General features: G+C 42.4%; 1 protein-coding gene across 4 annotated transcripts in view; it reads right to left on the reverse strand.

The window, feature by feature from the left end:
- The window catches only part of LOC144689683 (acylphosphatase-2-like), a 140,047-nt gene that overhangs the window by 95,939 nt on the left and 17,845 nt on the right, over positions 1–26,263 (reverse strand). For all 4 annotated transcript variants that reach the window (XM_078556974.1, XM_078556976.1, XM_078556975.1 and 1 more), the window contains one exon: positions 21,773–21,882. In XM_078556974.1, the coding sequence (XP_078413100.1) occupies positions 21,773–21,882 (110 nt within the window). The remainder of the gene's footprint in view (positions 1–21,772; positions 21,883–26,263) is intronic.

Raw genomic sequence — 26,263 nt, forward strand, 5'->3', positions numbered from 1 at the left:
AGCTTTTCCAAAATATAGAAATCTTTCATGTTTACTTATTAGCTCCACTTTCGGGTCAAATACATTTTAATAATCTTCCCTTGTTTATTTATGAAACCTTTGTAAGTTGTAAAAGTCCCTTGTCACTTCCAAAGTACCCTTTGAAATTTAACAGCTGAAAGGTCAAGTCCCTACCTCTGACCTAACGGAAATTTTATAACCCAACCTATTTACTCATACATTTAACTTCACCATAGCCTTTCATTACAAATGCATGCATTAAGCACCTTGACCTTTCATCTCTCAGTTCCCATAGACAAGCTGTCTCTATGAACCTTCCCCCCCAGTTTAACTAATCATGGACATACACACACACACACACAGCCTTCTTTACAGGATACCACTATATTCTCAAAAATAATTCAAGAAGATAAATCCATCTGCACACTGCCAACCACGAGGCTTCTGGTCTTAACTTCCTTTCTGTTGGTACTGCTTCCAGGCCAAAGGTCACAAGGTCACATGGACTGTATTTCTTATTATTCAATAAATTTACAATTGATCCATTTACAATTGAGGTTACAACCAGATCAGCTATGATCTTATTGAATTGCGGAGCAAGCTCGAAAGGCCGAGTGGCCTGCTCCTGCTCCTAATTTATATGTTCGTAACTTTACTTGAAATAAGTTCAGCTGAACTCAAAAGCTGAAACAGTTATATGATAAAGAATTCTGAAATCAAAGTTTAATGTTAGGACAACTGACTTAATAATGGAAAACCTTTTTTTTCTAATAATCATAGGTCAGGAACTGTAACTTCCTCGGAGTGGCAATCAGCATTGGATTGCCACTCCATGCTTCCTTACCTATGCCAAATTTCTGTCTCGCCCAACCTTCCAACTCAGGCCGGGCAAGATCTAGGCAGCGTAGCTGTCTCAGAAGTCCAGCGTCGAAGTCTAGCACTGTCGAATTGAAGGGCGACACGCCCCCTTTTTTACAGCACTGGCTGCCGTAAAGCAATTTAAAGGTCCCACTGAAATTGAAATGCCGAGGAGAAGGTAAGTGAAAGGATTTGTGGGGTGGGGGTGTTCAGAGGTTGGGTGGGGACAGGGGGAGGGAGTCGGACATCAGGGGTGGTGTGGGGGGAGTCAGACATCGGGAGGGGTGGGGAGGATTGGACATCGGCCGGTGGCAGGGGGTGGGGGCGGGATTTAAACCGCATTTTCGGATGGTTCCCAGAGCAGCGTGATTGTCCAGAAGAAGTGTGGATTTCTGAGCAATTGCAGTGCAAACCCTTACCTGGGAACTTCCCAGAGGGATTCCCAAGCGCATCTATGGGGTACCCCCCAAATCTGACGCTGAGGAGCTCGGAGGTTACAGCCCCCAATATCCTGACTTTAACTGATTGAAAGATTTAAGAGCAACACTTTGTTTTAATTTTAATTACAAAATTTATCTTGAATATTTTGATTATTAATAAACAGGAGAGCAACATATTTGAAAGACAGCATGTGATTAAAATGTATTTTGTATTTACAGTTGAGTTATTTCAGTGTTAAGCATTTTTATTCTAAGTGAATTGCAACATCACAATTGAAAGAATCTGGGTGGCATGTAGCATCAAAGGTGATGCAGACCAGAATAGGAGTTGGATGCCAGGAGACTTATTGAAGAAAGAAGCAGTAAGTTGCAAGGTAATGGAGCAAAGCAGAATACAGCCTCTGGCTAGCTACACAATAACTTGTGATACAGCCAGTTAATCCATAGGCACCAATATATGAGGTGTCACAGTCAAGCACTGCAACAGAAACTGATCAAATTCTGCACTTTCAAGCCATCTATGCGTTAATGGCACGCAGGTCTGGATTGTCACATGATACTAACAAGAGATCATGAATAGCGGCTAAAACAGATTGACTCTAGCCACAAAGAGGATAGTGGTTTGATCTAGTTTTTGGAAACTGATCTCGGACAAAGGTCCATTTGATATATCTGAACTCTATGCCATGCAGAGGAAGCTGAATAAGAAGCAAAATAGCTCCAGGAGAATAGATACTCCTAATGCGATTCAGTGAGTCTAAGGGTGTGACAGCAGTGAGTGGGCTCCTACAATCTGGTAATGGTGGAAGGGGTGTCTCAAGATCTTGCAAGGAAGGGTCCCAGGGCTGCAAGTTATAGGAAGAGAGCCACAGGATCTGAAAGCAAAGAATTGGACCGTGAAATTGGATAAGGCCTGAAAATGGACACAGGGATCACGATGTGCAATATAACTTGCACCTGTAGCTTCCGATGTAGGCAACACACAAACTTTGTACCACCTGCTCATTTAAATGATCTCTGTGTGCTGCTGCGTGGTTGCACTCTTGAACATGGGATGAAAAACTGAAAGAAGCTAACATGAGTTCAAGCAAGCCTGTACTACTTAATGCCAGCCTGCACATCTTAGTTGCATTTTGATTGGAGAAGGTGCTGGAAGTCATTCTGAGGGTGAGTTTGACCTTGGAAAGACACATGATGAATGACACAACATAGCAGAGAATGAGGTCCAAGGTTCCCAGATGCTCAACTAGAATTCTTGGTGCAACAGGAGGGGAGATCTCCTCTACCCATAATTTGGCTCTCCAGACAGACACAGCAAAGGCAGTAAGACTAGAGCGCCATCACGGTCAATGCCACAAGTCCAGCCCTGAGGAGTTGGATGCAGTGCCACAAAAAGGTTAATGGTCAAGGTCAGTGAATTCATCTTCAACTGACCCAATAGCCTCACGCAATGCTCAGATCTCCACCTACCTACCACTTGAGGGGCAAAGTGGAACATAATTCCTGGTACTAGCACCTAACCAGCAGGGAACATAAGAACACAAGAACATAAGAAATAGGAACAGGAGTAGACCATTCGGCCCCTCGAGCCTGCTCCGCCATTCAATAAGATCATGGCTGATCTTCTTGTGTTTTGATTTCCACATTCCCATCTGACCCCAATAACCTTTGATTCCCTTGCCTAACAAAAACCTATCTACCTTTGCCTTGAAAGTATTCAATGAACCCGCCTCCACCACCTTCTGAGGCAGAGAATTCCAAAGTCACACAATCCTTTGAGAGAAAAAGATTCTCCTCATCTCTGTCCTAAAAGGGCGACCCCTAATTATAAAAGTGTCCCCTAGTTCTGGACTCGCCCACAAGAGGAAACACCCTTTCGCCGTCCATCTTGTCAAGGCGGTTCAGGGTCTTGCATACTTCAATCAAATCACCCATCACTCTTCTAAACTCCAGTGGAAACAAGCCCAAGGGAACAGACACGGCTACATGTCGGTCATGCTGATGGAGCAGACAGTGCTCACAATTATCGAGTGGCGATGGATGAGGCTGTGGCCACTGGATGAAGTGAAACTATTGAATAAGATGCTTTCCTCATACCTAATCCTTCTTCTCACAACCCAGCTCCCTCATCTCACACTCTTTTCTAATTTACAAGCTGCAGATGATTTAAGGATGCATCACCACTTCCCCAATTCCCATCACTGCAACCCTACCCCTGTGCCTTTCTTCTTTCAGATATCCAGGAACTGCAACCTAGCCTGGCACTGGTACAGGAGCAGGCGTGGAATAGGAAGAAGCAGCTGATAACAAAGAAACACTATCACTCCCCTTACAGTGTAGCCATCAGCTCAGATACTGACACTGCACAAACTTTAGAAGGTAGCTCAGAATGGGATCTGCATATAGTAAGACACCCAGCACAAATTAGCTGCAGCCAGAGCAGGGGCAAAGGGTAGCACATCTGGCAGCTTTCTAGATGGAGAGGTTGCACACAAGTTCTGCTCCAGAAGGTTCGGATGAGGACTTTGATGGGGCAGTGTGCAGAAAAAGGCTGATGGGTATGAGCATAGATATGGTTGATGCAATGGCAGGCCTGTGGCCACAATGAAGGAGGATAGAGGAGTCCAGCACAAACTTGCACAGGTTGCATAGAGCTTGGAGCTCTTTTTTTTCTTGCAAGGATTTGGTGTCCATCTTTATGAGAACACTTGCAGACCCAATCATGATGCAGCATCTTTTGGTCGATGTCTGAGTTTCTATTGCAGAACAAGGAGAAGCCACACAACATCTGAGTACTGCAGTGGAAATTGTGACTGAAGTCATGCAAGTTCATACAGACTGCGATTGCTGCCACCACAGCTGTGGATATCACTGCTCAAAGGGACTGACATAGCCTCACAGCTGTGGTCCAGAAGATTACTCGGACTGTAACATCCCCACCTATTTGTGGGAATCTCTTGCTCGAGACCGCCCAAACAAGAGAAGAAGCATCCGCGAAGGTGTCAATCATTTCGAACGTCTCCAACCCAGGTGGAGGCCAAGCGCAAACACGGAAGCAGCGTACCAAAATCCAAGCTTCCCACCCACCCGCCTCATCAAACACTACCTGCCCCACCTAACCCGGAGTGGAAGAAAGTCATCCTCAATCCCGAGGGTCTGCCTAAGAAGACGACGACTGTGTAGGAGCACTAGAGTAGGCAAAGGCACAAGGAAGACAGGCACTAAGGGAAGGTAGAAGGGTAGTTAATTGTCTTTGGGTGGAATATTGGATAGGTAGCCTGATAAACTTAGTTTGGAATATTTGTTTTGTGATGTTTCTACTTCAGCATTGTGGACAAGAGGACATCTGTAACAAAGGGATGGTGAAGTCAGGAACTGTTGTTGAGTGGGGAATTGGGGTTAGATTCACTGGTATCATAGTTGAGTGATCATGGACCATCTGACCAGAAAGCGAGTGTGTTGTTTGCTTCCTCATCTTACTCCTCCACTTTTATTTCCTCAGTTGCTCACCATATACCTGGTTGGTAAGGACTGTGCCCTCATGATACCGAAGTTGTGCAGGATGCAACAGACCATGATAATTTGTGAGACACACTCTGAACAGTATGCAGGGCTCCTCCAGAGCAGAGCAGTCCAGGCAAAAGTGTCACTTCAGCAATCCATTCGTGTGCTGGATGACATTTTGTGGGGCAGCCTGGCTCTTGTTATATGCATACCCCACATGTACGTGGGTTGCAGACTGGAACCACTTAGTTAGCGGATGGTCCTTGTTGTCCAGTGGCCACCCTCTTCTCTCTCATGGTGGTTCAAATGCTGATGGCACAGCAGACTGACTTAAAATAAAGGCATTATAACTGCCACCAAAAAACCAGGTATTGAGAAGCATGATGCACTGAATATTTTTGTACACCAGCTGCACATTGAGTGCAATCCTTTGGGGTTGTGGTACATCTCTGAATTTACATGTGGCACCCGCAGAGTAACCATCAATGGCACCCTGCACCATGAGGGAGCCCGTAACTTGGCAAACTCATATGTATGCTCTGCCTGCTTCTCTCTGGGAAGGGAAAATGCCATGTATTTCCTTCTTTTTGCATGCAGTGCTTCAGTCACCTCCCTTTTCAGCAGTGCATGACAAACTGCAAGATGTTAGAGATGGCCCATGCTCCAGCCTGAAAGGAGTCTTAGGTGAAGTAGTTCATGGTCATGGTCACATCTACAGCAACTGATAATGCTATCCTCACCCTGCCCTGAGGCTGCAGGTCTGCTTGCAGATTTCAGTGAACACCTCCTTTGTGGAACAATATTTATGACTTAAGTTGAGGTTTGAGAATTGCTCCCTGAAGATGTAGATCCATGTGAATATGACTTGCTGCTGAGCCCTTCTCCCCCTCCTCCATCTTTACTTTTGCTCAATCTCTCTGTCAAGCTACAGGCAAAGGAGGATAGAAACTACATTACCCATAACTGAGATCAAATAGTTTGGCCAGAACTCTTGAAGTAAAAACCAAGGCCTTCAGCTGCATGCAGGACCACTCCCTGCAAGCTTTATCAACTTTAAGTAGTAGTACAAACCTCCAAGCACATCTACCAACTCAGCAACAGCCAGCAGGAATCAATTAGCAACTGACCTGAAAGTGACAATCATTCTAAAAACCTCTGGTGGGAGGGAGGCTTCTTCCTGTTGCTGAACACATGTTCAGATGTGCAAGGTTAAGAGAGGACATTAGAAAGGCACCACGAGAGTCAAATAGCAAACTACAACGTTTATACACAGTAAAGTACAACTCTACGTTGTTTATTACTGTGTATAATGTTTGTAGTTTGCTATTTTATTCTAGCTGAACATTTATTTGCAAGTCGTTTTGGTTTGTGCAATAATGTCCAACACAGTTCCATGTATATCAATGTTAATATTTCTTGCATTTTGCAAAAAATGGGGCCTAACCAACTATCTGATCCTCCTTTCCCTATATGGGGTAGAGAAACATGGTTAACCTTTTCCTGAAGAGATATCAACACATGAGTAATAGTTAAAAATGTAATTTGAACGTAAGCCTCCCAGTCAGAGTCTGTTTTACAACTGCTAGGTGGCATCCTTAATTTACAGGCTTCACTGTACTTAAAATTTGACTCAAATTTTTTTTCCTCATTACTCAAGGACCCCTCTCCTAGTCCACATGGACTCTGGGCTCCTCTTCCTGTATTCTCATATCTTGTTGGCTTGATATCCAATTCAGATCCCACTACTTGTTTTCTCTGTTTACAGCCCAAAGGAAACCACTTCCCAATGCTCTAACGCCAAAGTGTCCACCCCGCCGCAGATCCTTGGACTTTCCGGCTGCAAAATTCTGTTGCGTGCTGCTCATATTATATAGTGCAATGATGTTTCATTTATTAAAGGTGAAAGGAGCTGATTCTTCATGTGTCTCAAATTATATTAAAGACCAAAAGATAAAGTTGGTTGGGCTGACTGCGCAGCAGCTTTTCTAACTCCACCCAGAACTTTCATTACTCGTTGTTCAAATCTGTACACTTGGCAATTATTTATCCACATCTGTCATGTGGGTGTTCATAAATTCTACCTAGTCTCTGCTGTTATGGGGATGTGTCTGGAACATTCTGTAAGAAATCATGAATAATAAACTATAAGGGGCCTCTTTAATCCTAAACAGACTGATTTCACGACATTTGTTTAAAAAAAATTCCCATTTCTCAATAAATGTTTCCCTCACAAACAGTGACCTATGGATGAACCAGCCTTCTTGTGGAGAATATCTGGACTGTGCTTGGCATTGCTGTGTTGAGGAGTTTCAAACAGAAGCAACTTATAACAAAAAGATCACCGCAGACAGACTGTTGAGAGGTCCATGCTCTGCTGGATTTGTTGGGCAGGGATGGTGTGTGGCATGAAAACTGTAGGGGGAGTAATTGAAAAAGCAATGAATGTGGCAAAATAATTACTTCAGCCATTGAATTCTTAATTTAATATAATTTTTATATAACTTTGAATATTTACAAAATAAATCCCAAACTACACTTTTATTTATGTTAAAAAGGACTTTCATTTCTGTGAAACAAATCAGTTTTTCTTTTCTTCCTTTGGAGCGACATACCCAATAACTACTTCCCTATTTTTCCTCTCAAGCTTCTCTCTGTCACGTACTACCTGTAACAGGTTATCTAGAAGTGCAGATGGATAATCTGTTTCCAGACCTCTAGCAGTGTTCACTGAAAAAGTCACCAAGAGATTAAAAAAGCTAGCCATATGGAGGTGACTCCCTCGGGATATCCCCATCCTTTTCTTCCTGGAGGAGGTGCCTACTCTCCATTCAATGTCTTTCTAAAGTGGCATTACAGGGACTGGAAATTCAGCAAATTTCAGTGTATTCAACCACTCCATTGCACAAAGATTGGTCCTCAAATGTGCTGCATGTAGCACCAGTCTTTTCATAACCTTTTCTTCATAACCTTTTCTTCACTGAAGCATTCTACAAGCCCAACATATAATGGAATAATACAAAACTGAGTAATCTGACAAATACAACACAGCTGCATTATGTATTCTGAGCAAAGGTATTTGAACTGAGTAATCTTGGAAGTACATTCAATTGATGGTAGGTGGGGATATAGCAGTTCACCAAGTGTCCTTCGACAGCATCTTCCAAACCCGTGACCTTTACCACCTAGAAGGACAAGGGCAGCAGATGCATGGGAACATGACCAACTGCAAGTGCCTCTCCAAGCCACACACCATCCTAACTTGGAACTATATCGCCATTCCTTCACTGTGGCTGGGTCAAAATCCTGGAACTCCCTTTCTAATAGCACTGTGGGTATATTTACAACACATGGACTGCAGGGGTTCAACTCACCACCACCTTCTCAAGGGCAATGAGGGATGGGCAATAAATGCTGGACTAGCCAGCAACATCCACATCCCATGAATGAATACAAAGAAGGACAGGAAGATACAATTATCTGTAATTTTGTGATCTGACATGGGATGTTAAACCTGTGTGAACACCACCATGAACTTTACCAGTGATTTCTGTCCATCTGACAATAGAGAGAAAGACCATCCTAAGCTCACTAAGCTGGTCAGCTAAGAAAATTAGTGATATAACTGTATAGCAGATTTACCTTTTGAGTGTCACCCTTACTGATATTTGAGTTAAAAAAGGGGCTGTGTTCTAATCTAACAAAATGGAACACAAATGCTGGAGGCAATGATGGGATATACATTAGATCCATCACTCTATTGAGTTTCCAGAACAGACAACTCCTTCAGGGAAAGAGAAAGGAAAAAGTGAGAGTCAGCAAGCAGCAGACTATTCATGTGTCTGTTGGAGCCAGTTTAGATCCGCATTTGTTTCAGTTTGCAGTCATGCAAATTGTATTATACTGAAAGGAAGATCCTAAACTCTCTGTGCTATTTGATTTGGCATCTGGACTCAGAACTGGTGGGTGGCAATATCTGCTGGCAAGTGGTAGTTCTTTCTGAAAAGGGTTGTCAGGCCTTGTAAAAAGCTATGGCAAATCTGCAACTTGTCCATTGGCAACCAAGTATGATTTTCCCAAGGTCTTTATGCTTTCCAGCAATTACAAGGATCACACTAGGGAAACATGGCTCTCCATTGCAGACACACCCAACTGGACTCTGTTATATCATTTATTATTCAAAATAAAAAAAGTAATCAGCTGGTGAGTCACCCACACTACATGAGTGTATTTCTAATGATCAGCTTAACACTCATGCAGATGAAGCCTGGGAAAGATGCATGACAGGGGGGAGAAAATAATGTGATATACTTTAAATAAAACTAAATAATTAGCTACATGGTATAAAAAATGAGAAATGTTATCATTTTAAAAAAGATAAAACTAGAATTGCACATAAAATCTATGGGAAAAAAGCAAAATACTGCAGATGCTGGAAATCTGAAACAAAAACAAAAATAACTGGAAAAACTCAGCAGGTCTGACAGCATCTGCGGAGAGGAATACAATTAACGTTTCGAGTCCATATGACTCTTCATCAGAACTGAGGAAAAATAGAAATGAGGTGAAATATAAGCTGGTTGAGAGGGGTGGGACAGGTAGAACTGGATAGAGGGCCAGTGATAGGTGGAGGCAAAGAAGAGATTGCCAAAGATGTCATAGACAAAAGGACAAAGAGGTGTTAACAGTGGTGATATTAGCTAAGGAATGTGCTAATGGTGACATTAAGGGTAGAAAGCAGGACAAGCAAGTGACAGATAGCCCTAGTGGGGGCCCCACCAGGGCTCTCTGTGAAACAGAACAGGTGGAGTACAAAGATATAACCATTCAAAGCATTAAAGCCAATTTGAAAAACAGGCTAGGCTGAAAATGAGGTGGTGGCAGGCACACAGATGTGTCTCTGGATTAAAATCTGAGATGTGATTCTTTTGATTCTTTCAACGGATTTGAGTGTCACTTACAAGGCCAGCATCTGTTGCCCATCCCTAATTAGTCTTGAGAAGGTGGTGGTGAGCTGCCTTCTTGAACCACTGCTGTCCAGCTGGTGTAGGTACACTCACAGTGCTATTAGGGAGGAAGTTTTTTGACCCAATGACATTGAAGGAACAACGATATGGACCCAAGTCAGGGTGGTGCGTGGCTTGGAGAGGAACTTGGAGGTATTCCGATATTCCAATGAATCTGCTGCCCTTGCCCTTCCAGCTGATAGAGGTTGTGGGCTTGTAAGGTACTATCCAAGGATGCTTGGTGAGGTGCTGCAGTACATCTTGTATATGGTACACGGTACTGCCACTGTATGTTGGTGGTGGAAGGAGTGAATGTTTAAGGTGGTGAATGGGGTGCTGGTCAAGCAGGTTGCTTTGTCCTGGATGGTGTCCAGCTTTGCGAGGGCTGTTGGAGCTGGACCCATCCAAACAACTGGATTCTATTCCATCACACTCCTGATTTTTGCCTTGTAGATGCTGGACAGGCTATGGGGAATCAGGAGGCAAGTTACTCGTCGCAGAATTCCAAGCCTCTGGCCTGCTCTTGTAGTCACAATATTTATATGGCTAGTCCAGTTAACAATCTGGTCGATGGTACCCCCTCATGGTGATTTAGTAAATGTGGAAAACAATAATACATATGTACTTTAAGACATGGCTTTTAATGATGTAGATTGGTTGGTCTGAATGTACATAAATATGACTCATTCCCACCCCTACACCAGGAGGGAGGTAATGAAAATTCAAAGAGGGAGATGGAATGAGATAGGAGAATGTGAGAAAAGGGTCTGAAAGAGAGATGGTCAGGGAATAAGAGATGAGACGCAGAGAGAATGGATTTTGGGAGAGATAGTGATGAGGGATTTAGTGTGAAAAATAATGTGAGGTAATAACAGAAAATTAATGAGAGAGAAAGAAAATGGGAAATAGAAGAAAGACAAACCGATAAAGGGCAGAACTTAACACTTGGAGGGTGGTGGGGGGTTGTGGCGGGGAGGGGGTGCCTGTCCACTGACTGGAGAGCTGGTGGCAACCCCACCGTGGCCATTTGCAGGAGTTTGGTTGAATTGTTTCAATTAGGTAGACCACTGGCTGCCGTCAGCATTCCCGGCTCCACCAGAAGCAATTTCCAGCTGGACTGCCTGATCTAGAGCCGCCAGTCAATCAGAGGTTGGTAGCTTTCCAGGACCAGCAGTGCCACTGGGTGCAGTGGCCACGGCTGATGATGCAGGAGACCCAAAAATGAAGATCGCCTCTGGAGTCCCCAGAACAAGGTTAGTAGGGGATTGCTGGGGCCAGTCAGAGTCGCCCCAACAAGCAGGGCCGTGTCGTTGTCAAGGACAGAGGGGTGACTTCATGAGGGTCCCTCCATTTTCGCTGGCAGGGTCCATCTGTTGGGCTGAGGATGCTGGAGGAGGAGGGGCAATTCCCCCAGCCAGACCACAGGGTTTAGCTGGCGGTTTGCTTGCAAGGTGTAGCCCCCCACCTCCCAATGGTTCATACCAGTGGCGGTGGAATGAGGCCCTTGAGTGGTCACTTAGTGTCCTCAATTGAGCTCTGGGCAGGAAATCAATTCTTGACCATTCCTGTCCTGGAGACAGGAAGGCTACAGGGTCTTCCAATCCACACATTCCCAGCCCATTATATGTACCCCTCCCACTACCCCACACCACCCTCCCTCCCACACCCCCACCAACCTCCCAGCCTGCTTCCAGGGGAGTATTAAATTCCCCTGATGTACATGGAGTAGGTGCTGAGGAAGTTTGTGAGAGTACTATTCAGTTTTAAATAAATAGTAGAAAACAAATAGCAACTTGTATTTAATGTAGGAAGACAGCCCAAGGCGCTTCACAAAAATGCAATCCAGCACAAATCGACACTGAGCCAAATGAGAACTAGGAGGGAAGGATTAGGCGGAGAATATTAGGAGCGAAGACTTAAAAGCTTGGTCAAATTTTTTTTATTTGTTCATGGGATGAGGACATCGCTAGCTAGGCCAGCACTTACTGCCCATCCCTAGTTGCCATTGCTCTGAAGGCTTTTAAGAGTCAACCACATTGTTGTGGGTCAAGAGTCACATGTAGGCCAGACCAGGCAAGGATGGCAGATTTCCTTCCCTAAAGGACATTAGTGAGCCAGTAGAGAAAAAAAGCCAGATTATCTTTGCATTTCAGGATGATCCTGGAGTACTGAGTAGTTTTTGTTGAGAAGAGCAAGGCCCAATAATTCTTGATGTGATCCAAACGGATATGGAGATGAATGACTAAACCAGCTATGCAGCAGATGTGTTCAAGTCTACAGCTCTTGGACATAAGGGGGTGAGGATGTGAGCCACATCAAGGAGAAAGAAAGTTAGGGTTTTAATGGGGACAAGGACATCAAAGGTGGAGGTGAGGAAGTGATTAAGTAGGTCTGCGGAAGTAAAGGGGTAAACAGAGAGTTAAAGTCTAGATATTTGCAAGTTTGAAAGTGCAGTTGCAAGTGACTTTCAAGAGTGCTATTTCCAATAGGATTGGAAGCGAATAGTGGAAATTTGAACGGTGAGTGATAAAATAAGTTATCAATAATGGCCTTGTTGGTGATTGAGGCAGTGCAAATCGAGAAACCATGCAAGATAGCATAAAGGGATGTCTATTGAATATGTTTAGGAGAATTTAGTTTAAGGCAAAGGTTAAGGGGGATAGCAGGGCAGTGAACAAAGAGGAGAAAAGGCAAGGTGAGTTGAGAAAAAGATTGAAATCACCAAGGATGAGGAGCCATTTAGTACAACGGCTGATGGAGGAAATCACAGTGAGAAACTTAGGTGGGGGCTTGGGTGAGTGATAGGCTAACAATGATTTTTAAGGAATGGCAAGGAGGATGGAACAGGATGAGTGGTCAAAAGAGAAAGTACAAGAGGAGTTGGGGGAGAGATCAAGGGAAGATTTGGTGGCAAAGGCCACACTGCCATTAGTCTGGGTGGGATAGTGATAGAAAGTATGGCCAGGCTGGGATGCTTCAGTAAATTGGCATGCTTAAAGTCATGCTGATCATTTAGATTTCAAGCTTTTCAATCTGTGCAGTAGATGTTATATATTTAGCAGACCACTTGATGTAATGCAATGTTGACAATTGGTTCACAAGGTCATAAGGCACACATGTGGGAAGCTTCTAAAATGGATCATAAATTGCTTCAGCAAGAGTATGCAAAGGTAATTCTACCTGCAACTGAAACAGAATGAAAGGAGGTAATTAGTTGGGCACCCCAGGAGTCACTGATAGATACCGTTCTGAGTTATGAGGTGAAAAATGGAGTGACTGAGAATCTAGTCTTGAAGGAAAGTGGCTAAGAGGTAACCTCGTGGAAATATACAACTTATTCAATAGTATAAATGATTTGTGAGCACTACTTCATGGTAACACAAATTAGGGCACACATTCTAAAACTAGTGAAAGGCCAACATAGAACTGATGTCACAAGTAGTTTATTCAAGCTCAGAACGGAAAGGCTTTCAGTGGTTAATGGGAGCAAAAACTTTAGACTGATTCAAGATACAGTTAAATTATATAATGCAAGTTAAAGCAAAAATTCTGAGCAAATGAGCCAAAGAAGACCAAATGACTTTGCTCCTCTGATACCAGGCAAGAATTTAACCCACTAAAATCCTTTCACTTACAGAGAGTTAAAATAGGGCCTATTTTCTGATCCAGTGAAACAAACCAAATGTAGAGGGGTGTAATGTGGACTTGATAAGACTAGAGAAGGAGAATAGCATTGGGGAACATAAAATGGATGAATGATCATAGACGACTAGACTTAATACCAACAAGAGAGGGGGTAATGGAGGATAACTTACTGAAACCATTTGCACAGTGTGATAACAGTGCAGAAGACACAGAAGACCTTAAGCGTGCATAGTCAGAGGGATAGAATAGAAGTCTCAAGAGGATAGCAAGAGCTTTGAATATAGCACAATCCAGGGTCATTAATGAGGCCATAGCTCCATCATGTCTAGGGTAGAAGGTTGTCGGTTTAATCCCACACCAGAACCTGAGCACACAATAGGCCAACATCAATGCATTACCAAAGGAGTGCAACTTTGTCTGGGAAGCTTTTGTTTTAGCATGGCATTCATTATTTTAAGTTAATATGTTTAATTTTGGCTTTTGCCTGCTAGGTGAGTTTCTGTTAGATGGGAAATGTCAAAAAACTGGAAAGCTGGTAAGCATTCAGCTACAAGTATTCTTTGGCTAGCAATTGCCCTCCTAGGGATTAACTCCTCCAAGGATATATCTGCACAAGGCAAGTGATAATTCACTTGAAGAAGAGTCTTGGGCCCCTGTAACTGTCACCAGTTGAATGACTAGACAGACAGTTCAGCCAAGGGCCTGAGTTTTCTGCCCCCGCCGTGGCAGGACCGGATGATCCTAATGGTGGGCAGGGCCAGAAAATCCCGTCCAAGGTGAATGCTTGGGGAGTTATTCCTGTTAAAATTGAAGTACAGTTAACTGGATAAGACAATCTTTCGAAACTTGCAGATTTTCACATATCCAGAGTGAAAATCTAGAGTCTAAAGAATGAATAGATATTTCAGAATTTGGCAAATCCTGGCCAGCCGGTCTCTTTGACCGCAAAACCTGTGATGCAGTGAATTCTCTGGTAATTGTTTTACTGTACATTTCTCAAAAGACATGTGGAATTATTATTTGCAATAGTTATTATTGTATATGTATGGTTATTGGTAATATCATTGTATGCTTAGTTCTTACAAAAGTAATTGATTGCCTTTGAACCGTATTAAGTTGTGGAATAATGTATAAATTTATAACCAAGAACATCCATTCCCTAAGATTTCAGTCCCAGTTGCATAAAGTGATAGTTCTGCCCACTATACACAATGACCAGTATACAATTAAAAACCATTTTCGCTCAAGGTAGACGGCCTTGAATGGCTATTCAGCAGAATTTATATTTGTATTTTACAGTTTTAAAAACTGACAGAGAAAAGACAGATAAAATTCATGCTTTTGCATGGGCTAAAGATAACTGAAATATCAATAAAAACAACAGAAAAACGTAGCAAAAAATAGCCCGCTGTTACCAGAGATTTGTATTTACAGGATAGCTTTCAAATTTGGGCCATTTAATGCAGCTGATGCACTGTAGGCACAAATTCACTGGAAAAGTAAAAGAGTTCTCTCCTTGATTTGGTTAGACCTTAATGGGGAACATTTCTGCACAGGTTTTGGTGAAAGATTTTCAACTGGAAACATAAAGTATTAAAATGAAGTATGCCTCAATAGTGCTCTTTTATTATATTATGTTCACCTCACTAAGATGTTATACACTTACATTTGCTTTTGCATTCAATGCACCTTGATAAGATGCAAACTAGTGAGCAAGCACAGCAATGGTCATCACTTCTTGATGATATAAGCAACTGGCTATTTTAAACATGGATGTTTTAAGTGGTGGCATCTTCATCATAAAGAGGAACTGCTGGTTTGGGAGAGGTTACAGAAGAGAGTAAACTGAAACCCAAAATTAGGTACCTGTGTTACTGGGAAGATCAATGAAGTTACTAAATTATGACTTCAAAGAATTTGACTTGTCTCTGCACCTGAATTAGCAGCCCAATCAGCTGAGACATTAGTGGAGTCGTAAGAAAGAAACAAGAGATTTCAAAAAGAATAACAAAATGGAAAAACTTAATACCAGCAACTAGAGTTGCTTTAAATAGATTTGCAAAAATATCTGAGCCATTCAGGATTGTGACTCTCAACCGAAAGTTTTGATCGCCCTTGTCCAGGTGAGAATTTTCTTTATATTTTCATGGGATTGCAACTTTGAAAGTGTTTCCCAGCTGGAATGTTTCTGCCCACATCATTTCCCCCTGACAGACGTGGATAGAGTGCTTTTACAAACTTTAGGCTGTCTTGTTCTGTCAACTTACATAAATACAGCACCTATCACCTCTCCATTTTTTGCATGCTGTTTCATGGCACATTAGCATCACCATCCGGAATGAAATATACATTTTACCAAGGGAATTTAGTACTCAATACATTAGATTCAGTTGAACTTCTTTTGTGAATAACTACAAATTGAATTATATAGAGTTTTTGTTTCATTTACAGGATATAGGCATCACTGGCTAGCCCACATTCATTGCCCATCTCTAATTGCCCTCGAGAAGGTGGTGGTGAGCTGCCTTCCTGAAGCACTGCAGTCCAGCGGTTAAATTTTACTTACTTTTGATAACTATTAGTGATAATTTGAAAAATAGAAAGCAATGTAGATTGGAAACGTGTTGCAGCACATTGAAACACTGACATATTTTTTCCAATGGTATGGGGTCTTTTGGAGCTCAGTTACATATCAGGTGAAGATGTAAAGTGGTGATCAGAAGCATCCCCAAAAGATAGATGGAATCCAAAATCATGTATAGTCACCCAAATTCCCCATCCCTTGTAACAGGATATATATACTATTTGCAGAAAGCTGGAGCCCTCTGGTGAATGCGTCAGAACAGAAATTTTTTAAAAAGTTAAAATTAATACAACAGCCCCTGTCTCAGCGTTCTGTAGGAGCCTTTATTTATGTAAAAGTCACTTCTAGCTGGCACAGATGTAAGGCACAATAGAAGCAAGTTTGAATTGACCCTGATTCTTGACCCTCTATCTTGTCTTGATATACAATGGACATATCACTTATAAAAAAAATTTCATCTCTTCAGATATTCAGAATTAAATTCATTAATGTCTATTCATTGGCATAAGTTGAATTAATAAACAAAATTCTTAGACTTGATGCCAAGGATTAAACTGCATGCAACAGAAAAGGCTGACCACAGATTTCAACAAAAAAATTAAAATATTAACTTGAAGACTTGGTGAGTTAATATGCTGTGCGTCACTAAGTCATACAGACCAGTGAGATTGAGGGTCTCACCCATGTCTGTGCTAAACTGCATGATCTCAGCCAATAGGAACAGGAGAAAACAAAGCTAAAAACCCTGCATCATCATTGTCAGATAACCACAGAATTGCAGCGACCTCTAGCGGGCAGAATAAATAATACATTGGGACACTCGAGCAATCAGATGCAATTTGCTAACAATAAACTCAAAAACAAAAATCACCCAACTCAATTTAATGATTTTAATGAAACCTCAATAACCCACAGGTGATTAGATTGATAACCTCCAGAAACAGGAGTGAAGGTTGTGGTCTGTGATTAAAACTCGGCTGCTGACTGCCTTGCAGGCAGCATGTTAAATTCATGGTGCCTGCTGTTTTACATGATTTGCTGCATGCAGTCAATGCTAACCTTTCTGTTCATTGGCTACGCTAATCAGCAGGGACCTATATCATGAGTGGCTAGCGTTACTTAGAGCCAGCGTGTATCTCTTAAAAGGAGGTGCATTGTACTGCAAAAACTCACTGATAGGAATTGTTTGTAAATTGAATCTGTGCTGTGATATTTTGTGCAATGGCTGAACATGGGGAGAGAGACGCACCAAGGTTTCTTAAAAAGCACTAGAGGCATTGGTGCAAGAGATGGAGAGAAGGAGAGATATACTGTTTCTGCAACAGGGCAGGAGGTCCTCTGGACATATGCTAAGTAGGCAGTGGGGAAAAGTAGCAGCAGAGGTCATTGCCAAGAGTGTACTTCCAAGAAGCATGGATGCAGTGCAGGAAGAAGTTTATTGATCTGTTATCAAGGTGAGTCAGTTCAATCTTCAAAAAGCATATCCTACCAACTGCACTACCAGCCCAACCAACTGCTCAATTCATTACATCCCATCACCCACCTACCAATAATATCCATAAATCATTGCTCAACTTTTCAGTTTATTACCTCACCCTCAGATATTTAGAGCGTCTACATGACCCACACCCACAGCTCACACATTCTGGCCGCTATTCAACCATGACAACCAAATCACCTAGAAGTATTGCAGGACAGTTACTGACACACTTCCTTCTCTCTTGCAGGAGAAAGTGATGCTTAACTGCAGGCAGCAGCAAGAACCTGGAGCAAAGCATGAGTACCTGCACATTCTAACCCCATGAAGGAGACAATGCTGACTATCATGAGAAGAGTCATTGCGGAGGCCATGGCCACTGGCAGCACAGGAGGTATCAATGATGAGGGTCTCTCCATTCCTAATCCTCCTACTCTGTTGCCAGTTCTCTCTTAACCTACATTTTCTTCTATTACACGTGCTGCACTTTCTCCTCCTTCACCACAGCCCAACCCTTGTCCCTTTCTCATTTCAGATACACAAAAGCTGGTATCTTGCCAGTTAAAAGAGGGAGAAGTCAGTAACAGTGAAGAGACACTGTGACTTCACCATACACTCGCAGCCAGCGTGCATGTTTTGGGTGATAGGATAGAGAAGCTATTTGTATGAGTTGAGATATTGGGCACAAATGCCACAGGACTCAAGGCAGGAGGAAAAGAGGAGTACAGGAGTTTGTTGCCAGAATGCAAGGTTATGCACTTGTTCTGTTGCAAAGGAGTCAGATGAAGACATCACTGGTACACAAGAAGGCTTATCAGCATACACAACCAAACGCTTTGTGCATTGGAACGCTTGCACACGATGCCAAGGAGCTAGTTATATTCCAGATAGCCTGATGGTGAAAGATAGAGCCAATCTTTACACACTTTTATAAACAATTATTTACAGATACATATTACAAGCATGCGCCTCCTCACCCAACAACTATAGTTTCAGTCTGTTCCTTTGATTCAATCTGAAGGTTGCCAATAAAGAGAAACTGTACGATCTTTGAAAGGGGCATCATTAATATACTGTAATTATCCAAAAAATTAGCTAATCAATCTTAGGTGACATTTTTAGGGATGATGATGCACTTCAGTTCTCCATGTGCCCACCGACTGCAGAGGCCTCAAGTATACCAGTGGACACTGCATGATCCCTCTCCAGGGATACCCAGGAGCAGACATAGCCATGGAAGAGAGGCAAGTGGTCAGGCCAAACAAGCTCCATTGTTAATGGCCACTTTCCCAGGCAAAGGAGCAGTACCACAAGGAGGCCTCCCGATCTGCCTGCTACCCTCAGCACCAGGTGTAGCCAAAGCTCAGGTGCGTGGCACTGAAGCGCAGCCAGAAATTGAGGAGCCAGGGAACGCTGCCTCCTCTGGTTGGCAGGACGGAATGCCACGGAGTCCCTAGACAACCAATGAGGGTGAGGAAGTGGAGGGTGTGCAAGAGAAGTCCATTCTCCACTCCACTCAGAATGGAATGGCTTAGAGGGGAGCTCTGAGAGTGCTTAGGTTGTAGGACTGAGGCTGCTGAGGGAAGTTTTGCGGCCTGGCACTAATGAGAAATTCTGTCCAGAGGTCAGCTCAGGCAGGATTGCTCCACACAGCTGATCCACTTCAACACCTCAAATACAGTCAGGGCTGAGCATCACTTTAAGATTCTTGATGGCTTTGGACACAAGCTGGATGCCACCCAAGGGCGTGCGTCATGCCAAATCTTACAGCAACATCCAGCCCACTCCTCCATAATCCAGTGCCTTCCCAACCATGGTCATCTTGGCAGTTAGAGCCCTCTCCTCCACCTGCCATATGAGCCATATTGATGGCGGTGTGGATTCCTGAGCAGTGGCTCCCAGATGATAGCCACCACTCCTGATGGGAAAGTGCTCTGGCTGGAGGCAACCATTTGGGTTCCACCTGGTGTCAGATTTTTTTTAATGCTACAAAGTTTTGGTTAGGTTGGGTCGTGGAAGGGGGATATAGGTGGAGAGCAAAGCAAGGAAATGATGGAGGATGGCCTTATCTGCGATTGATGCGATGGGATGAGCAAGACCAGATGAGATGTCAAGGTCAATGAAGTGGCCGTAACATGGGTTGGGGAGTTTCCATGGAGGAAGAGACTTAGGGGGGGATAAGAGGGTAGTGAACTCAGAAGAAAGAGAGAACATGAGTTGAGATAGAGGTTGAAATCACAGACAATGTGAAGTCGTTTGGTGCAGAGTCTGAGGAATGAAAGCAATGGGGTTATCTCAGTGAGAAAATCTTTTTTTGTGCTTGGGATTGGACTCCCTCAAATTCTTGGCATTTTGAAGCTGTTAGGAAAAAGAGGCAATTTAACTAAGTTATATTTGAATTTGTGAGTGTTAGGAATGAGTTTTAGCTTTAAAGTTTAAGTTTGATTTGTATTTCTGTATTTGTGTGCTAAGAAAAGGTCAAGTTGAGTTTTAGTTTCACTTCAAAAGGTGCCTGCATTTCTAATGAGGTTTTTATGACTCCTAAAGAGAAGTAAAGCAAACACAAGAGTAGAAAAAAAACTGTGCTGTTACCGAGCAACAGGGGTCCAGAGGCAGTTCACACACACGCACGTACACGCATGTGCACACACACACAGAAAAACTAAAGGAACCGAAGTTTTGAGTTCAGTTGGGAGCAGCTACCAGGCAGATGCAACCTAGAAGAGGGAGGTAGCCAGTCCCAAGCTAAAGAACAAAGTCCCCAAATCCAGGGGAGTGGAACAGGAGAAAATGCCAAGAAGACTTTCTAGTCAAAGGAAGGACAGGAACCTGGAAAAGGTCCTGTTAAGTGAAATTAAGAGTGTGAGGGTCAGAGAGGGAGTCTCCAAGCTTCAAGTTAAAGAGATGAAAGCTGCAGGAAGCAGATTCAAAGCGATAAATGCTGGTGAGAAGTCAGAAGGTGCAAAGAGACAACTGAAGGTCTGTAATTCTTTACTGTGTGCATGTGAAGCAATGGTGTATTGTTGACGGCTGAGTCAGTGAGACAGCGTGCGTGGAAGAAAGCTTGAATGCATATGGTGATCCAGGGGAGAGGAACATGGGAAGGAGAATTCAAAACCCTGGAGATGAATCCTTGCAGAAGGCTTCTGAAAGAAAGCTTCGGTTTGGGAGAAGATTCCAAAACGAGTTCTTGGAGAATGGAGATTAGAAACGCTCATGTGAAAGATGGAGTTCAGTGAGACTGGTTGGCTCAAGGTATGGCAAGCATCTGGGAGGGGAGTTCAGGAGAGATCCATAACATCTGTTTGGGGTGGCATCTGTCACTTGGTCTCAGAGTGTGGTCTGTCTGACCACAGGTCGCCTAGTGGTTTACATGGACTGTGTGGACATTAGAATATAAGATAGCTTTTGTAACTTGTGTTATCTTCACAAATCTGTATATATCCGTAAAGGTATAGCTGTGGGTGAAGGAGTATTGTTATATAGTTAATTTTTTCTTGTTTAATAAATGTTTTATTATTTTGTTGAAAGTTCATCAGCTGACTCCTGTGACTCTTATCAGTAGCTATTCTCCATGTATCTAAACAAACAAATATAAGTTAGAGTCTATCAAGCCAGGTTCCACCCTGGGCTCAGGCTTGTCCAGTAGTAACATCAGCTGGGATCGTAACATTATGATGTATTTTACCCAACCGTAACCAGAGTGGCTTGACTGCACTGCCCTATACAGGTCTTGCCATGCTCAGATACCCAAATTTCTCTTATATTTCCCTTAAGCTTACAAAATGGCTTTGAAGTTTATTTCAGTAGGGAAAGGAAGGCGTCTTGTGTTTCATGTTTGTGATAATTGCTTCGCTAACCCTAAAGAAGGGCCAATATAGTCCATATTCATGTTTCACTGTTTTGGTTTTATATTAAATTTTAATAATATTGAACACCAGAAAGTCAAGTGACAAATAATTACAATTAATTCTACTAAAAAGCCCTACACTGACTTATAACACTGGAAAGTTTGTAAATTTTAAAAAACTTAAGGAAAGTTTGTAAATTTTAAAAAATCTTATGTACTTTTAATGATGTTCAAACAGCATTAAGGCAGTTTAAACAAACACAAACAAAGTAAAACTTCACTCATAAGATTTGCCAAAACATTCTCTGCACAAAGAAGAATGCATTTTTGACTTTTAATCTTGTATTATTCAATATCTAACATTTTATTAACTGACAAAGAACAGAAGTGTATATAGCATGAATCACTTACATTGAGTTTACAAGTTCTTCTTTTCCTTGCACTTGTCCCTCTACAGTTCCTCTTCTCGTGTTTCGAACCCATCCCACCACACCAAGTTTTCTAGCCTGATCCTCTGTGTACTGAAATAAAGCAAATAATATCATGTTATTCTGGTTTTAGTTTGTATCAGGTTACTGTACATGAGTTTCTATGGAAGTTACAATTTGGATTGACTTTGCTGTTGTGTGACAAAAAGTAACCTTTGACATGCAATGCTGTAAATTGAGTATACAAATATTAATTTGAAGTACATTGAGGTGGAATTAGAGACTATTTGAATGATTGATAAAATGGGGATTGAAAGAAAGAAAAAGACTTGCATTGATATAGCGCTTTATACAACCACCAGGTGTCTGAAAGCACTTTACAGCCAATGAAGTATTTTTTGAATTGTAGTCACTTTTGTAAAGTAGGAAACATGGCAGCTAATTTGCACTCAGTAAACTTTCACAAAGAACAACATGATAATAACCAGATAATCTGTTTTTTTGTTATGTTGAATGTTGATTGAGGGATAAATATTGGTCAGGGCACCAGAGATAACTTCCCAGCTCTTCTTCGAATTAGTGCCATGGGACTATCTACATTCACCAAAAGAAATTGGAAAAAATCTTTCTGTAATTCAGCATTTTTGTTCTACATTTCAAAGAGTAAAATAATTTGCTGTTATTCCATGGAGTACTCAGCTTGTGTGCTACATATTTGCACCACTAGGAGATATATATCCTTGCTTTATGATAATGCAATATATTTTATGAAGAACATGATCACAGCAGCTAGCAAATGCAGAGTACTCTAATAAAGTTATTTGTTCTTCTTTATAATCCCAAGAAAAATCATACAGGGTAAGTAAGTGCACTGTATGATCTTGTTACAATGACACAATCACTTCCAAAGTGCATTGCAGACTTGAGAAGCTACAATATTGAAAGCTGAATTTCAGGTCACCTCGTGATGTAGTGTAGTTTTTCATCTGAGATGTGGTATGGTCTTCTCTCTCAACTAATATAAGTCAAGCTCACTCCCTAGTAAGCCCTCAGCACAAGGCTGCCCACAACTACTAATTTTATTCTGACCAGCTGTGACAATGGCTGATGTTAAATGAAAAGATTCATATGATTCAGTTAAGACATTCCTGAGGTTGAGAATAATCATAGAATGATACAGTAAAGGAGGAGGCCATTCGGCCCATTATGTGTGCGCCAGCTCTTTGAAAGAACTATCCAATTATTCCCACACAATTTCTCTTTCCACACTTTCTTTGTCCCCTTTAAGTATTTTCTAGTTGTGTGAAGTTTTTTCAAAGGTTGCTTTTAAATCTGCTTCCAGCACCCTTTCATGCAGTACATTCCAGATAATAATTGCACATTGCAAAACTTTTTTCTCATTGTTACATGTAATTGGCAAAAGAACCATTTTAAATGTGCCCTCTGGCTACTGACACTTCAGAAATGTTCTTGTTATCTTTCATTGCCTCCCCTCACTCTTCCTCCACACTTCTCACTTCATCTGCCATGTGTCTGCCCATTTCATCAATCTGTCTATGTCCGCCTGAAGTCTGTTACAATCTTCCTCATTGAGCAAAGGCAAAAAGCTGGAGTTGCATAGAATACAAATCTTCCAATCTATCTGGAAGGACCCCTTAATAATGCAGATAAACCTCCAAACTACACTGCTCCAGTTACAACACGAGAGATGTCAGTCCACATTGCTGACCTAGGATCCTCTTTGGGACACTTGTAAAATACTCGTGGGAAATTGTATACTTTATTTATGGCAGCAAACAGATGCTGAATTAATCAACAGCTTGGATAATGTTGTCCCCTGTTTAACACTATAAAATTGGCAATAAAAAAGAAATCAGGATAAATGGAAGTCACACAGGATTTCCTTAATGCTATTTTCTAACAATTCATCTTCTACTACTATAAATGTCAACAGTTTGTGTTGGTGAAGTTGAAACAATGGAGTAACAATGCTGTAAGCTCACTTCTCTCACCTCCCTTTCTAGCTGATCCGTCTAGTCATTAGAATCTCGGCTTTAGACCAATGGCCTGTTTGATGGTTGCTTGGGTTGACCAGTAGCAGATATTGTACCTTTCCTCAGCTGCAGTGAGGGTTCCTCACCAGCGTCAGGAGCCATGTCTTTCGTGGGTAACCCTTGACCCCAAAAATCCATCGCTGCAGGCATGCAGGGGGTGGGGTGGTTGGAAAAGCTGGGGAACCTGGGATTGTTGAAATATGTAGGTGGCGTGACTGCTCCCACTCACATGGAACCGGGCACACACCTGCAGGATGTGCTTTTGCTGGTGGCAGTCCAGTTGAACATTGATGGGATGGAATTCCTGCCTGTTCATGAAGGCTGCTGGCTGGACCCAGGGAACCTTGATAGCCACATGGGTGCAATTGATGATACTTTGCACCTGGGAAAATCTGGACATGGTCACCTACTGCTGGTCTGAATGCACCTTTCTCCACTGTGACCAGATGGAGACTGGCCCTCCTGCTGCTGCAGCAGTGATGCTTCCAAAGGCTGGTTCTCCCTGCGGCTCCTCCTCCACACCAGGGTCCAGGAAAACTGGCTTTGAGTCCTAAGGCCATTGGTCTCTCGTGCTCTGGCCTTGGAGTCAACCCACAACCCTATCTTGTAGCTTTGACCAGTAGCAATGACCATCTGCGTGCCTTGTTAAGAGGCCACCATCACAATCTGTTCCCAATCCTCCAGTGAACCCAACAGCAGACTATCCCCCACTGTTAGAAGCCTGCTGCTGCAGTCCAGCAATGGCCTTCTTTCTCCCAACTAATGTCAAAGATGAAAGAAGGCAACTAAACTATGGCTGACTTCCATAGGCAAGCCTGAGGACTCGCTTCGATGCTGCCAGCTTTAAGCGGTCAGAATCTAAAAGCCCTTGATCTTCATGTGCACTTGTTTAATTCTGAATCCTGCACTAAATCACAAGCAATAGCTTGTAAATGAGACAAAATTACTTTGTCAATGAGCTCAATTGCCTTCCCAAAGCATCATTGCAGCAACCCTGCATTGGAGGTTTCAAAATACAACGGGTTGCTAGGCTGGTTCAGTCAGAATTCCAGAAGGTCACATTTTGTGCATCAAATTGACTTTTTTAAAATCCTTAATTTTAATGAAGCTTGTGTGCTTAAGCCCTGCAGATGTTTTCCAATACCAGGTCATGTTCAGGCCTATCTAGCAATCATGTTTGGATATTTCCATATAATCATACAAATAAATAATAAAATATAATCAGAGTTGCGAATGACATTTTTAATATATATTGCACAATATATACACACACATATTACATTTGTAGGGTTTAAAAGAGAAATGGGCAAATTTTTTTTTAAATTTTAAAAGCTATAAAGGGAAAAGGCAAGTTAATGGGGCGAAGTTGGCAGTTCTTTATGAAAGCTTGCACAATGGGCTAAACCTGTAGTCTCCTTCTGTGAAAAAAATTGTGTCATACAATATATAGGTATCAGCTGTGTTCAAATGGTAGCTTTCTCAATTCGGAGTCAAAGGGTCATGGGCTCAAATCCTGCTCCAGGGCAAGAACAAAATCCACTGGCAGTGCAGTGCAGCACAGAGGGAGTGCTAAAATGCTGGAAGTGCCATCTTTTGGATGGGATGTTAAACTGAGGCCCTAACTGCTCTCTCAGATGGATGTAAAAGATGATTGGTTGTGTTTATTTGTGCTGCAACACTAGGGAGACAACTTCCTGCCCATGCGCAGATTCAGTGCCAGGCTATTTAAAGTGAGAGATGCTATTAAGTGCAGCTCTGCTTTCCGTTGCTGAATTATTCATTCTTTTTGCAAGCTGGTGTCTTATAACTATCTCCCTTACAAGAAAAAAATCAGTTAATTGAAAAGATTGCAACTACTCAGAAAGCAAACATTTTAACAATCAAGTTCTTATAATGGCAAAAATAGATTCCCCCCTCCCCCACAGCAACCAATTAGTTTGGGTGAGATCCAGTCTTGGAAACCAAAATTATGGTCTGAATTTTCAGGTCGACGAGCGAGGGAGGAGCCCGCTCACCGATGCGTAAAACGACGCGCAGTGACGTCGGGCATGCGTCCCAGCATCACCGCACATCATTCAGCTTTTCAGTTCAGTGGGCGCACACCCATATCGGCTGCGTGCCCGCCAAACTGTCAAAGGTCTATTAAGGCCATTTAAATATCAATTAAAACACTTAACGGAGCTGCTTGTCCAAGCTTAAGGTTGGTGGACAGGCGAAGATCCCAGGCAGCCTCTGCATTTTTCATGAAACCTCATCCACGGGTGGGATGAGGTTTCATGAAGGTATTCAAAGTTTTATTAAAATTTTTAATAACATTCATAGACATGTCCCAGTTCATGTGACACTTTCACATGCGGGGACAAATCTTTAATTTTCTTTTGAATTTTCAGAACTTCAAAAGAGCATGCTCCCCGACTGGG

The sequence above is a fragment of the Cetorhinus maximus genome, chromosome 14, assembly GCF_964194155.1.
Source record: "Cetorhinus maximus chromosome 14, sCetMax3.hap1.1, whole genome shotgun sequence".
NCBI classification, from domain to species: Eukaryota; Metazoa; Chordata; class Chondrichthyes; order Lamniformes; family Cetorhinidae; genus Cetorhinus; species Cetorhinus maximus.